This window comes from Microcaecilia unicolor, chromosome 6 (assembly GCF_901765095.1).
Source record: "Microcaecilia unicolor chromosome 6, aMicUni1.1, whole genome shotgun sequence".
NCBI lineage: Eukaryota > Metazoa > Chordata > Amphibia > Gymnophiona > Siphonopidae > Microcaecilia > Microcaecilia unicolor.
In genome coordinates, this window is record NC_044036.1 from 41,872,451 (window position 1) to 41,887,393 (window position 14,943).

The 14,943-nt window shown below is 38.4% G+C and overlaps 1 protein-coding gene across 1 annotated transcript in view; it reads right to left on the bottom strand.

The window, feature by feature from the left end:
• Positions 1 to 14,943, bottom strand: part of JAK1 (Janus kinase 1) — a 212,802-nt gene that overhangs the window by 63,124 nt on the left and 134,735 nt on the right. Inside the window, exons 6-9 of the mRNA XM_030207520.1 lie at positions 12,700 to 13,042; positions 9,328 to 9,513; positions 7,461 to 7,618; positions 997 to 1,120 (exon numbers count right to left, since the gene is read on the bottom strand). Of these exons, the coding sequence (XP_030063380.1) occupies positions 997 to 1,120; positions 7,461 to 7,618; positions 9,328 to 9,513; positions 12,700 to 13,042 (811 nt within the window). The remainder of the gene's footprint in view (positions 1 to 996; positions 1,121 to 7,460; positions 7,619 to 9,327; positions 9,514 to 12,699; positions 13,043 to 14,943) is intronic.

The window sequence follows — 14,943 nt, forward strand, 5'->3', positions numbered from 1 at the left end:
CGGAGCAGGCGCGCGCCGCGGCACCCCCCCCAGAGGCGTGCACCCGGGGGGGGTGTCATTTCGCCAGGGGGGGAGGTGTCATTTAGCAGGGGGGGGGGGCGCGCATCGGCGCTCCCCCCCGGGTGCCATCCAGGCCAGGAACACCACTGTACCTAGAGTTCACATTTTCCAAATTAGTTCATTTTTAATGATGAAAAACAATGCTTTATGATCATTGACAACACCCCAGAACTTAAAATCAGGCTTCTATAATAATCTAGCCTATTAACATAATTAAAGAAAAAACATGAGGAGTTTTATGCCACCTCCTCCTCTCCAGTCATCACTGCTGCTGTTTTTCTGATCTCAACTGTGATGTGAACCATGGTACATGTCATGCCTTCTGAATATTTAACCTTTTTAAAGGGGCAATCATTTAAAGAATCCTCCAAGGATCTGTTTCACAGACATACTGAGTTAAAAGCATTTAAGAAGGCTAAGTGTTAACTATGGAAGGCATTTATGTTTTGACAAATATAACAGTTTTATTCTCACCCTGATACTGTTCAGAGACTGAAGAAAAAGTAATAGATAACGTTCACTCCAGAGCACTGGACTACACTTAGGTAATAAATTGTTAGATCCAGTCAATTGTTTATCAAGGACTAATGACAACAGAATGACCAGGTCTAAGAAACACAACATTTGCACCTTTAAGGCTGGAAGCCTGAACACAAGACATGTTGATTTACTCTGCGGGTGGTTTAGTTGTAACCATTTAACCAGCTGATTCTAATTAGCCAATTAATTCTGCTACACAAACTAGGGGTTCACCTGCTATTTCAGTATTACTTACTGTTCCTACTTTGCACACTTCTGTGTCTCGAATTGCATAGAGAAATATTGGTTTCAATTAAACAAGGGTATCATGAAAAAATCTGTCAGTCTATTATACTTGAGGTTCACTACTTCTCAGCATTGTACAAACTTATAATAAACATTATCTTTCCTATGTACCTCAGACGGTTCTTCACATGTTACTGTCATAAGAATATGATTGAAGTCTGTACAGCTCCATCGCAACACATACATCCCTTCTTCATTTCCTTCTTGCTTCAACTTACTGACAGCATACTCGTTGCTGCAATGCATGAAAGTATAGATATGAGAACAACCCAGTAATCTTACAAACCACCTACAAGGTTAATTCTACAAGGCAAGCGCTAACATTTACAAACAGTTATGCATGCAAATGTTTATAATACTAGCATATTTGGGTATGTGTGTGCACATGCATTCATATAAGCATGTGGATCCAGCATGGGCAGAACACAGATTTATGCATGTAACTTACAGAATACTAGGCACAAGTATTTACATCAGCTCTATGGCTGGTGTAAGTGCTCTCACCCATGTGCATATGTACAAATATACCCAGTTATACTAGCATTCTATATGGGAAAGGAGGTTATATATGCTCCAAACAGGCACCCGCTGGGTCCCTATATATAGACGTAGAGATATAGAATTACCACCTTAATGTTTTGAAGAGGAGTAGCCTAGTGGTTAGAGCAGCAGGTTACAAACAAGGGAAGCCAGACACTGATGTTCTTTGTGACCTTAGGCAACACACTTCATCTTGCCTTAAGTACAAAACTTGATTGTAAGCTTTCTAGGGATAGGGAAATAATGTATCTGAATGTAACTTGCTTTCAACTACCACTGAAAAGTGTCAGCTAAATATAAACAATAATCAATCTTATTGTCTTTAACGGAAATATACCGACATGAGATAAACTCCATTACAACTAGTTTGTAAATAATAATCCATTTCTAATAAAAATGCTTTTATCATGCACCCATTCTTCAAGAAAGAGCAAGAGAAAGCTATTGAAATCAAGAAAGAGCAACCATAATGAAACCTCAAAGGACACTTAACAAGATCTCTGAATTAGAAGCAGACACAGAAGAACACTGGGAAGAACTGCATTTTTCATATAGTTAATATTTTTTCAGTTTAGTTATGGGGCTGAACTAAGTTAATCAATTTCCTTCTTTTGTGTTTTCCCCCTTTTATTCCTTCTAACCCCTCTTCTTTCGTTCTCTGTTACCAGGGAAGCCAGAAGGTAAGCTGAGGACTTGCTAATTAAGCATCTGACTGTGGGATCCGAGACCAACCTTGGCAGAAATCTTCCTTGAAGTGCACCTTCAGTGACAAATATTCCTATGTACAGGTGACACCCCATATTGATTCTCCAGCATATACATGTCCCAATTTAGCAAACATATATTTAATTTGCTTAATTATTTTCCAGTCTCATTAATGCATAGCAAACTAAGAGACCTACTGTGTGCTGTATTGTATGTTTAGTTTAGATTGAGATTTGATTTATCTCATATCAAATCAGTTTACAAATAAATAGAAAAGGAATAGAGAACAAATGGAGAGAACAGAAGAGACCAAATACATAGTAGATGACAGCAGAAAAAGACCTGCATGGTCCCATCCAGTCTGCCCAACAAGATAAACTCATATGTGCTACTTTTTGTGTATACCCTACCTTGATTTGTACCTGTCCTCTTCAGGGCACAGACCAGTGGTGAAGTGCACTGCAGACAGGTGGACCCAGGCCCATACCACCCCCCTAAATGTTACACTTCTAGAGAAAACTGTGAGCCCTCCAAAACTCACCAGAAACCCACTGTACCCACATATAGGTGCACTCTTCACCCGTAATGGCTATGGTAGTGGTGTACAGTTGGGGGGGGGGAGGGGGGCTCAGCAGACAAGGTAAGGGAGCAATGGTGAGATGTATGCCTGAGAGCATTTTATGAAGTCCACTGCAGTGCCCCCTAGGGTGCCGTATTGCTTTCCTGGGATGTCAGGGGGGGGGGCCAGTCTACTAAAAATGTTGGCTCCACCTACATCCCAATAGCTTGATTTTGAATGTTTTACACTTGGACTTTTTTTTCGAAAATAGACCAAAAACAAAATGTCCGAACAGTATTTCGGGGGGGGGGGGGGGGGGGGGGGGAGATGTATTTCTTTTTTGAAAATGACCTTCTTTCCTATTCAGATTTTGGACTTTTTTGCAAAATGTACAAAGTCGGACTTGGAAGTCAGTTGGAAGAAAACACTGAAGAAGGATTATGCAGAGAAGGCAGCATGGAAAGTTGGAACAAAAGGGGAGGTCAAGGATTGTTGAGAGCAGTTTCAATTTCCCATGCCTGTGTAATAGCAGGCTTCATTTATTCTGTCTGATGTTAACTATTTATTTATTTACTGCATTTGTAGCCCACATTTTCCCACTTCTTTGCAGGTTCAATGTGGCTTACATTATGCCGAAATGGTGGTATCCATTTCCGGAATGAGAAATATATATTATTAATTAACAATAAGCACAACAAAAGTATGAAGTACATGAGAAGTAAATGGATATATAATACATTCCATGAATTTGAAATCGAGGATAATGTATAACATTCAGTAAAGAAAAAAGAAATTAAAGTAGTTAAATAGAAGAATTCACTGTTAACTTGTTCTAATTGAGGTTAGATGTCAGATCATTTATGAAGGATCCTTTTGATAAGTCTTTTTGAACAATTTAGTCTTTAGTAGTTTCTGGAAGGGTATCAAGTCATGCGTTGCCTTCATGGCATTCGGCAGTGCATTCCAAAGTTATGTACAGATGAAAGAGAAGAAGAACTATGACTCTGGAAGGGGGAAGATTTTTAGAGTACAAGCTGGAGTGAATGGAGAAAGAAAATCTGCGATGACTGCTGATGGAGAGCTTGGTGAGCTATTATATTTATTTATTTAAAAATGTATATCCCGTCTAACACTAAGCAGCTTTCAAAAATATATATACACAGAGACATAGAAAAATGATGGCAGCTACAGTTGATCGAGTCTGTCCATCCCCATTAACTACTAAGTTCTACAACCCTTTCTCTCCCTCAAAGATGCTCTGTGCTTGTCTGGTGCTTTCTTGATTTCTGCCACTGTTCTCTACTGAGAAGCTGTGCCACTTATCTACCATCCTTTCATTAACAAAATATTTCTTTAGGAAACTTCTGTGTATATCCCCTTTTACCCTCATCACATCACCTCTCATTTCAGAGCTTCCTTTCAACTGAAAGAGGCCTTCATCCTGAACACTGGTTCAATTTAAAAAAAAAAAAACAACATCCATATGTAGCTAGATTAGCCATAAAGCGTTTTTGTACATTATATTATTTCCCCTGACATGGAACCCACCAAAACATTGGCCAATATTGTATATCACTTGTTTAGAAGTGCAGAGCACAGAGACAGCCTCATTAAGGAAGGCCAGAAAAGTGTCATGCAGGCCTAGGACACAATGAGGCGCATTTTCAAAGCACTTAGACTTACAAAGTTACATGAGTACCTATGGAACTTTGTAAGTCTAAGTGCTTTGAAAATGAGCCCCATCATCTATAGGTAAGTAGCCTAGACTGACTGTTTTGATTTTATTTTCATTAAAAGTAAAAACTGAGGAAAACCCCCCTCTCTCTAACTGTCCCTTTTGGTGATTTGAAATTGTCCTATGTGACCCTTGTCATGCAATATTAGGGAACTTCGGCACTAGATGAACTCTGATTAGAGCCAAATGGGAAGGTAAAATGGCCTGAAAATAAGTAGTATACACAATACTAAAAAAAGTTTCATGTAACAAAACTACATTAAAAACCTGCTTTTTTTGAGGAGAATAAATAAGTCACTGAGACCTTGCACATTTTTGTTTTTTTCTTAGTTTTTTGGCTGAGGGAGGGGTCTCCAGTATGCTGGGCTAGGCCAGGCTATAGTTCAGGTGCTCTGTTGGGTGAATTCATAGGGAGCTGGAATCACAAAAAGCGTAATTCACAATGAATCCTTTTAGTCCAGGGACTACCTGCACTAGGACTCCCCCCCCATCCCAACTCTAAGAAAAGGCACCCCTGGTCGGGCACCTGGAACAAGGAGGCTCTCAACTAGAGAACCCCCATCCCCATGGACTAATATTTACCTGTTCTTGAGGAAGCCTCCTCTGGTATCCTCTTCAACTGTTACCGTGACAGTTTGGTGGATGCTGATGTTGGCAAAGTTAAACTGCTGTGTCACTGACATTGCAGAATTACTGCTATTTTCTAAGATGAATCTAGGTATGTCCGGGGAGGGGGGGTGATTGTGTCACTTAATGTCTGGATTGTGCCATGTTTTAAAGTCTGTAGTCTGGAGATTGCACTTGATTTTGCTCTTACGCTGGATGATCAGGACTCTGCGGTAACTACAACAGTCACGAAAACCTGTGATTAGTTAGGCAACAGTACCCATTTCTGACCTCTTACAGTGATACAGGCAATGATCCTTTCACATTTAGACTACTGGGGCTGTCTTCTAAATCATTGACCCTTCTAAAAATAATTCTAAACACTGCAGCCAAAATTAATAGATGGGAAAAGGCCACTCTTTTGTTCACACAGAACTGGCTCCCTTCTCAGTGGTCTTTGATACAAAGCAAATAGGGACAGACAAAGATCTCAATATGTATACTTTGGAAGAAAGGCAGGAGAGGGGAGATATGATAGAGACATGTTTTAAATACCTATATGGCATAAATGCATAGGAGGCGAGTCTCTTTCAAATGAAAAGAAGCTCTGGAACAAGGGGCATAGCATGAAGGTGAAAGGGGTTAGACTTGGAAGTAACCTGAGGAAACACTTCTTCATGGAAAGGGTGGTGAATTCATGGAACGGCCTCTTGATGGAGCTGGTGGAGACGAAAACTGTATCGGAGTTCCTATGTACTTGTCTCAAGCTTTCTTGAACTCAAAGGGAGAAAAAGGGATAGTAAATGGCATAGATGGGCAGACTGGATAGGCCATATGGTCTTTATCTGCCTTCATTTTTCTATGCTTCTATATAAACTGAGGATTCATTTTAAAATCCTTATCACCACTTTAACTGCTGAATATTTTCTTCCATCCTACCTTATATTAGTTGAAGAAATATGTTACTCACTGACTGCTATTCTCTAGCCAAAATCTGTGTCTTCCTATCCCTTCACTAAAGGTGCTGAAACTAGTTAGCTCACAGGAAAAATTCATTCATGGGCAAAGTGCCATTGCCGCGGAGACAGTTTTATTTTTATTAGCAGCATTTGTATCCCACATTTTCCCACCTATTTGCAGGCTCAGTGTGGCTTACATTATGCCGTAATGGCGATCGCCATTTCGGAATGAGAAGTACAGAATATTATTACATTTGAACTACAAAAATAAAAATAAGTTATAAGTAGATATACAGTTCAATTCAGTTACTGCCTCAGCTTAGGTTAAAACATGGCAACAGGGGTATTTTTTTTGTTTTGTTGAACATAAAATAAGACCTGGATCTTTGAGACTTTAACCTTTTTTTTTTTTCATTTAAGCTGTATCATAGGTAAGGTAAGGTTCAGTATTGATGCTAATAACTGTCCATATCTCTCCAGGATAGGAGCTATCGGAGGGTACTTTATGGCATGAAGGTTAATGTTTGCTTTATTGTATCTGGCTGCCAGCTGATAGACACAGGACTTCCTCCTTTTGGCCTACTAAGTTTGTATCTAGACTTGTTTGTATTTGTCATAGTTAATATTGCTATTTTGTAGCCTTACTTTTTCATTCAAATTGCTTTTATTTTTCTAGATTTTATCCCCTTCAATCTAGTAAAGGCATAACATATACATATGCCAAATTAAATTAAATTATACAGATATTTTGGCTAGGAATGATTAAGAGTAGAAGATAGATACCTTAGACTAGTGATTTCCAAACACAGTCTTGGAGGCACCCCAGTCAGGTTTTCAGGATATCCACAATGAATATTCACAAGAGATTTGCATGCACTGCCTTCACTGCATGCAAATCTCTCCCATGAATATTCATTGTGGATATCCTGAAAACCTGAATGGCAGGGGTGTCTCTAGGACTGTGTCTGCCTGTCTTATGAGCTCATAACCCTTCATTTCTAAGCCTTGCTACAGAGAAGGAATGCATTTCAACTCACAGATTTGACATGTACAGGAAACCCTAAGGCCTCATTTTTTTGGAAATGCTGTTTAATATTGAGAACAACATCCACAACTGGTTAAATATCCCAATAAGCATGTTAGAAAGATATATTGCTCTGATCCAGTCTTCCAAAGATTTGTTTTTGTTCACATCCTGACCAAGACCTCTCATTGATCCTCTGATCTGGTAAAAGCTGAAAAGAATCTTGGGATACTCTCCCACGTGCTACAGATAAGTGCATGACATCTAAAAGATCCAAATAATTCACATCCTAATTGTGTACTGAAATATTTGTTACCCTGCTGCTCACAAGAAAAACAGGATACACTGGAGATCGTGGCATTTTTGCTCAAGAGTCATTGAATGCCAGCTAATTTGGGAAAACATAAATCTCTAATGCCTAAATAAAGAATATACATTAATACTCACGATATTGGTCCATGACAGTTATTTTTTATGTTGTGCACTATCAAAGGTGGAGCTACATCAGTGCATAGGTAATGCTGAGCATCTGCTGTAAGTCTGAAATAACCATCTATCAAGGATACAAATGATAAGGCATGCTCATGTGATGAGAGTTTTAATTCCTAGAACAAACAAAAAAAATCTTAGTCAAAACATGCTGAAATATTCAAACTGAAACTTCTTGCTAAAATGTCAGCACTTGCCAAAAAACCTCAGAGGATAGCTATGGAATGAAATTAGTATTTTGTGTGAACTTAAAAAGCAGCTGTTTACAAATATAAGGAAGAGAGGCTATCTTTGAAGGCTCGAGAGGCATTTGCACGGGCAAAAGCATGCCCAATGCATCCAAGCAATGATTTTATAAAAGCCATTACTTACACATGTAAGTCCGCAGCATGCCATGTTTAAAAGGGCATGTTCTGGGCAAGGTTTGGACAGGCTAGAAAAGTATGCATATATTTCGTATTTTGCAATAGAAATACAAATGTGCGGTAAATGCAAAAAACTTGGGTGAATCTCTTCATAAAGGTGGTTAATAAACCCCAATAAATAAAATTTAAAAATCTGCTGCATACAATCTAGACAACAGCATTTATACCAGCTCCGAGGTTATGTGTGGATCTAGGGTCTTGGAGGAGAGGGGTAGGAAGAGAAAGGTAAGAGATTCTGCATTTAACCCATGCTTTTTTTCAGTAGTAGCTCAAGACATGCTACTTTCAGGTACAGTAGGTATTCTTCTGTCCCTGAGGGTTTACAATCTAGGTTTGTACCTGAGGCAATGGAGGGTTCAGTGACTTGCTTAGATCACAACGAGCAACAGTGGGATTTGAATCGGACTTCCTTCGGTCTCAGTCAACTGCTCTAACCATTAGGGTTACATCTCTGGCATTGAAAACCACCTCAAAAATGGCAAAACAGTTTTGTAGCTTCACTCTAACCAGCTTCCCTTGGATGTCCAATTTTGTAAAATCTGACATTGTGTGTATAAGTGCTGGCATTTATAGACAAAGTTGCAAAATCACTGCTTATACATTTAAGTTCAAGCTCTTGCAAGCCATTTGTAAAATACTAAGACCGGGACATACCTTTTTCTACCTAGATGACCTATGGAAAATTGGCTTTACATAAAGCAATTAATGAAAAGCACTATTTCAAAACCTCAATAAATGCACCTGACAACACTCGGTTACAGTTGTAGACTTCAATAAATCATGTCTGTCTTATACTACATGCAAACAGGACAAATCAAAAATATGGATATTAGCACAAAATGGAAATCTAAGACACGTGGAGGTGTATTTTCAAAGCACTATAGGTTACTATACAACTTTGTCATTCTAAGTGCTCTGAAAATACGCCTCAAAGTATATCACGGATTTATACGGTTGGGTCAAAGGTCTTGTCAGATGGGATTACTGATATAAATCTAAATAAATAAATAAAATATAGACATATTTCCCATAAAGGCCATGAACACAAGAACATTCACATCTCTGCTATGAGCTGGAGCCACAAATATATTTTTAATATTACATATAAGTTTGATAAAATTGGAAATATTTCCCATGTCTATATAATTTTATTCATAGCCAAACAAGTTCAAACTGGCTCATAGTTTTAATCTTGCACTGGAAAGTTCTTCAGGAGCAAATCTGGTTGCTGTCAAATTAAAAAGTGTTCCCAGTTTTAAATATGAACCTAAATGATTGGTCATATAAAAAAATTAAGACTAGCATCTCTGCAGTCAGAGTATAGTAACAACTTCTGCATCAACCTAGTGCATCCCAAACACATTCTCTAGTTTCCTCTATTTAGGAAAGCATCCACTTACCATCCCTTTGTTATCCTGCTTGTTAATACTGACTGTGGCTTCTTTTATGACAATATGTGTGATTTCAGGGAAATAAGAAAAATTGTTCCATCCCTCCAGGGCTTTGTTATTCTCATCACTCTTCTTATTTTTATTTTCAGATTTTTTCCTTTTCAACTTATTCTTTTCTTTGTCATTTAGTTGAATCTAAAAATATAACAGTAAATAAGGACAGCAAAATAACGCTCATTCATTCTGAAAGGCAGAGGTGCACATAAAGAATCATGCTTTAAAATTTCTCAAAGAAAGTTATACATTTATCAGTAGCCAGTAAACGTATCTTCCTTATCCAAAGCCTATGTGGATAGTACCAGGTAAAAACAATCACATTACTTACCCATAGAAGGTGTTCTATGTGAACAAGAGGATACAAGTCCTCATAAATGGATGACACCATGCAATGGAACCACAGGGAGAAGCTCCCCCAGCTTACATTGAATCAGCATGCGTGCACGCGTGTGAATTCCCATTCCTCACTATTGTGCAGGACCTCCCTTAGTCTGTTATAGAGTTTAGATGGCAAATCCTAGCAAAACTGGGCAGGTAAGAGTTACAGGTCTGTAATTTGGTTATCTCTGAGGCCAAGCAAGACAGGAGGTTCTCACACATGGGACTCCCTAACTACAGGCAGTCTAAGAAATCCTGGAAGACCAACTGGTCAAATTCCTGTTGCACTGGAAGCTCTTTTCCCAAAAAGTAGTGAGATGCGAGTGTTTCCCAAAAGTAGTGAGATGTGAGTGTATGGCCTTGCAAATCTCCTTCATACAGAGGTCAATCTCAAAAGGGTTACTGATGTTGCTATCACTCGCACCTTATGAGCTTAGACATGACCTTTCAGAGTCAAGCCTGCCCGGGCAAAAGTGAAAAAATGCACACTCGTAGCAAACTGGATACAGTACATTTGGCAATGACAGTCCCAGGCTTATGGAGGGTCAAAAGAAAAACTGGGTGGATTTTCTAAGGGCTTTAGTCCTTTCCGAGGAGGAGATCAGAGAGACGTGGTAACCAAAAACTACTGGATTAAGAATCAGCTATGGTGGTCAGTAGTTTTATTTGCTTTTTTTTTTTCCTTAATGCTCACTGCAGTATGTATTTTTTGTCAATTCTTTTTACTTAAGCCAATATAAAAATCCAATCCAATGAACAAATTTTCAAAATATAATTTTTAAACGTGTTTATACCCCCACCCTTGCCCTCAGTAACCCACCTGGTTTTAAACTTATACCTTCACACCTTTAGATCAATTATTAAAGCATCTGATCACTCCACTTGGCCTTGACTCTTACAGCCACATGGAAATCTCAGTTCTAGAAACCACCCTCTTAAAACTGCACATCCCTTCTTTCTCCCTCCATCCATATCACTTCCCACCCTTGCGTAGACTCAGAATTGTCCTTGCGGCTGGACCATCACAGAGTGCTCCGGATCAGTCAGATCTCCCAAGGTATTCAAGATGAGACACCTAGCTTTTGGAGATAGCTTCTGAATATAACCTTCCCAGACTTGCAAAAAAGTTTTTCTTCTCTTGAAAGTATGTTTAACTTGTTGCAATTCCATCAATAATACCAAGTGTAATTTTTCTCCAAAGGGTCTAGTACTATTCTACAGCCAACAACTGATCCCATAAACTAGAGACTCTCTGCCAAATATGATTGTATTTCTGAACACCCCCATAAAGAATGAAAAAAGGTGTTAACCTCTGTATGACATTTAAGACACTGTGGTGTAGTAGCTATCCCTGTTTGGAACGCCTGAGATACAGACCCTATAGAGTATCTAAAACTGGTATTCCTGTAGTTCCGTACTGTACACTGTTCTAGGTATTTGTGAAATTAAGGGGCAAATATTCAGAGACATGACCCCCATTCCTATATCCAAAGCTCATCTCCTAACAATTTTTTTTATGATCTTGGGGGGGGGGGGGGGGGAGAGAAGAGAGGAAGGAGGAAGGGGGGAGGTAGGGTATAAAGAGTACTATGGTAACTGGATACTATGCCTCACTCATCTGTCCATATCCAAAAATTTCCTAAGCCTAGGGCCAATCCTCGTATCCAATATTTTGGACCCCAGAGCGCAGATACATTGCTTATATAAGCATGCAGATCCCCCTTCTCCTAGTCTGAGGTTTTGATTGACATCTTCATAGAACAACAAATCTCTAGCCTCCTTTATAAAGTGTCCACCTGAACAGAAAAAGTCCTACCTGGTTGATCATCTGTGGTTTTTTCCCCCTATTTATTAAAAAGGATAATAAACATTTGTTGAAGAATAGTATTTTTTTTAATGAGTAGATCTTGTTGATTGAGACTATCATAGTCTTGGTAAAAATAAGTCATTACCATAAATTTCCTAAATTATTTCTAGCTCTGACGTGTAAATGACCTCCTATAAAATACTGACCAATGAAAATGAACACGCCATGATGACATGATAGAGCATGAATGGAATTCACAAGTACATACATAGATTATAAAATAGTTTATGTACATACATGTGTACAGTAGATTGGCTAAGCAGGTGAGAGCAGGTGTAAACATCTGGGCCTGCAAGGTAGGCATGATTTCTGTCATTATTACTATGTGGCACATTTTCAAAGCACTTAGACTCACAAAGTTCCATAGGTTACTATTTGTAAGTCTATGGGCCCTGTTTACTAAGCTGCGCTGTAGGCACACTAGCGTTTTTAGCGAGAGCTAAAAACACTAGCGCACCTTAGTAAACAAGGCCCTAAGTGCTTTGAAAATATGCTTCCATGTGTGTTTATAAATAGTGCTTAAGTAGGCATCTACTCACCCTCTTAAACCAAGTGCCTGTTATAAAATTACCTTCACAGTGGGTAATTTCATAAAGGTTTTTCCATGTGTAAAGCCTACTTGTGTGTTGCGACTTGTACATGATCTATGTGTCAGGGTTTCCAGGGGCATAATCTGAGTGGATCATAGGCAGATGTGTGTGTCGGCATTTGCATGCTATTGGGGCTGGTTGTGGAAAACCTTTTATAAAAAACGCATGGGGGGAGAGTTTTGCTGTTTTGACTTCTGTGATTATTTCAGAGTTTTGTATGTTGCTATTAAATAAAAATGATTTGAAACATCAAACATAGGTGTCTAGATTGCATTTATAAAAAAAGTTCCTTTATGGACCTCACCTAAGTGTGCTGTTATAAAATCAGACCTATAAAGATCAAACCTTAAAATAATGTATCTTGCTCTCATTAACCCTCCCACAATAAGAAAAGAAGACTCCAGTGAGATTTTTCAAAATTAAAAAATTCAAGCGGTGAATCCCAAACTATCAAAACCTAAACCAAGACTCATTTTATCAGGTACTGACGTTTGTTTTCCGTCTCCACTGTATTCCAGAATTTCCAGTCACCATTACTTCATATTGTGGCATAATCTCACTGCCCGGCACACAGAAGCCATTTTTCTCATTCTCCGAAGAAATCAGTAATGATGAAGTTTCAAATATTTCCACACCAAAGTGCTTAGTCAGAGTTTCCAGAGTTGACAAGTATTTAACTTTCAGGTCATGTGAAGACACACTGCCATCACAAATGGTCTTATTGTTAAATTCCTTCAGAAAATTCTTGAAAACATTATTGATCCGAATTCTAGTTAAAAAGTTTCGCTGTCTGATAGTCTTGTTCAGGGTTTCAGGAATATATCGTTTGTAACTTGAAAAACAAAATAAAACAAAAGTAGATATTATGTTCTGTCTTTTTAATATACAAAGGTAACAAAAATCTCACAATAAAAAAAAAAAGAGACAAAAAAAAAAAGCAGACATACAAATTCCAAAACTGAATGAAAACGCTTTTATTTAATTGCCGAGTCAAAAAAGAAGGTTTAAGGTTAGCAGAGCTTAGAAAAAAGAACCACATAATACCCATTTTTTCAGATGGCTGTGCATTTTTAAACAGTACTACAGACAAAATCTTTCCACCATTACAACTTCCTTTTCGAATTTTATAACTTTTTTGTTGTTGTTTCTCTGAACCATTATCTTAGCAAAGACCTACCATCGATGTGAAACTTTTCTCTGGTACTAATCTCTTGTTTGCTACCAAATTCAGGGACCCTTTTACTAAACTGTCATAAAATCTGTAGTAACAAAAATAAAAATAAAATAAATAATGCAGGAATATAAGGTATATACAGCACCCAAAGAGGGATGGAACTAGCAATTTCTAATGCTGGTCCTGCATTAAAGTGGCAATTAGTACACGGGACGGGATATGGCCAAAGTTACCATGGAAGCACTTAGCACTTCCTAAATATAAGGTGGTAAGTGCTCCTATGTTAAATCTGCGTTAGGCAGTTAAGTGTGACATGCTAGCTGGCTAACGCTTCCATGCCCACTCTCTGCCCATGCCACGCTCCTGAAAGAAAAATTCTAAATAATTTAGTAATGCACAGTTTAATGCATGGAAACAGGCAAACTACTGCAAAACACCTTACAGCCGCAACATGGTAGCCTGTTTCCGTGCATTAACCCCCGGATTTTGTATAATGTGACTGAAACTGCGTGCACAAATCTGGTCACATTCTAGAATTGTGCATGCAATTTAATTACATTAAGAAGCAAATCAGTGTTCATAACTGCACTTGAGAAGTAACTACCAACAGTAATTGGCAATAATTAGTATTTATGCACACAACTTGCTAAGTGTATTCTGTAAAGCGATGCACATAGAATGGGTGAATTTTGATAAAGTTACATGCAGGGTTATAGAATTCGCCTGCTCGCACCCAACTTAGGCTCCCATATTTGCGCCGGTATTTACACCAAAATTTACACAGAATGTGTGTGGAATGCGAGCACTTGTGTGATCTGTGCACAGGCATTTTCTGGAGCATAGTTCGGACAGAGCAGAGTTGCAACAGGTACATATTTTATAAAATATGTATACCCTTAGGGCCAATTACTAAGGTGTGCTAAACACTAGACACCCACATATTCCTATGGCTTAGTAAACAGGGCCCTTAGAACATAAGCACACATTTACACCTTCTTTAGAGCAAGTACAAAATGTGTGCTACTAGGGCTGATCTGGGAACCTTTTTTTTTTTTTACATCTCACAGTTCCCCTTACTATGTATATTTTATTCTAGCTAATTTTCAAAGAAAAAATTAACATAATTAGAAGACGTGCCAAAGTTACGTTTTTTTTTTTGTTTTTTAATTCATTTTTGGCCTGACAGTTTACTCAATTTTTGGTATTCTAGCTCCAGCGATACTAACACCCACTGCCGCTGGATGCACTGGATGAATAAATTAAAAGAGGGCATGCTCTGGGCACAGTTTGGAATGTCCAAAACCACATGCAGTTCAGACTTTACAATGGGAATACAAACATATTTTTACAAAAATACCTCTCTGTTCAGAGTTTATACCAACTTGGAGGCAGGCATAAAAGAGTTAGCTACCTGCTTATTTGGACCCACAGTATCCTACCAGTGATTCCTGGCAGCAATTGTGCTTAAAACCATTTCAAAAACGAAGAGTGACTTTGTATGACTCCTTAACTGACTCCTCTTGCATATGTAGCTTTGCAAAATTGGTATTTATTTATTT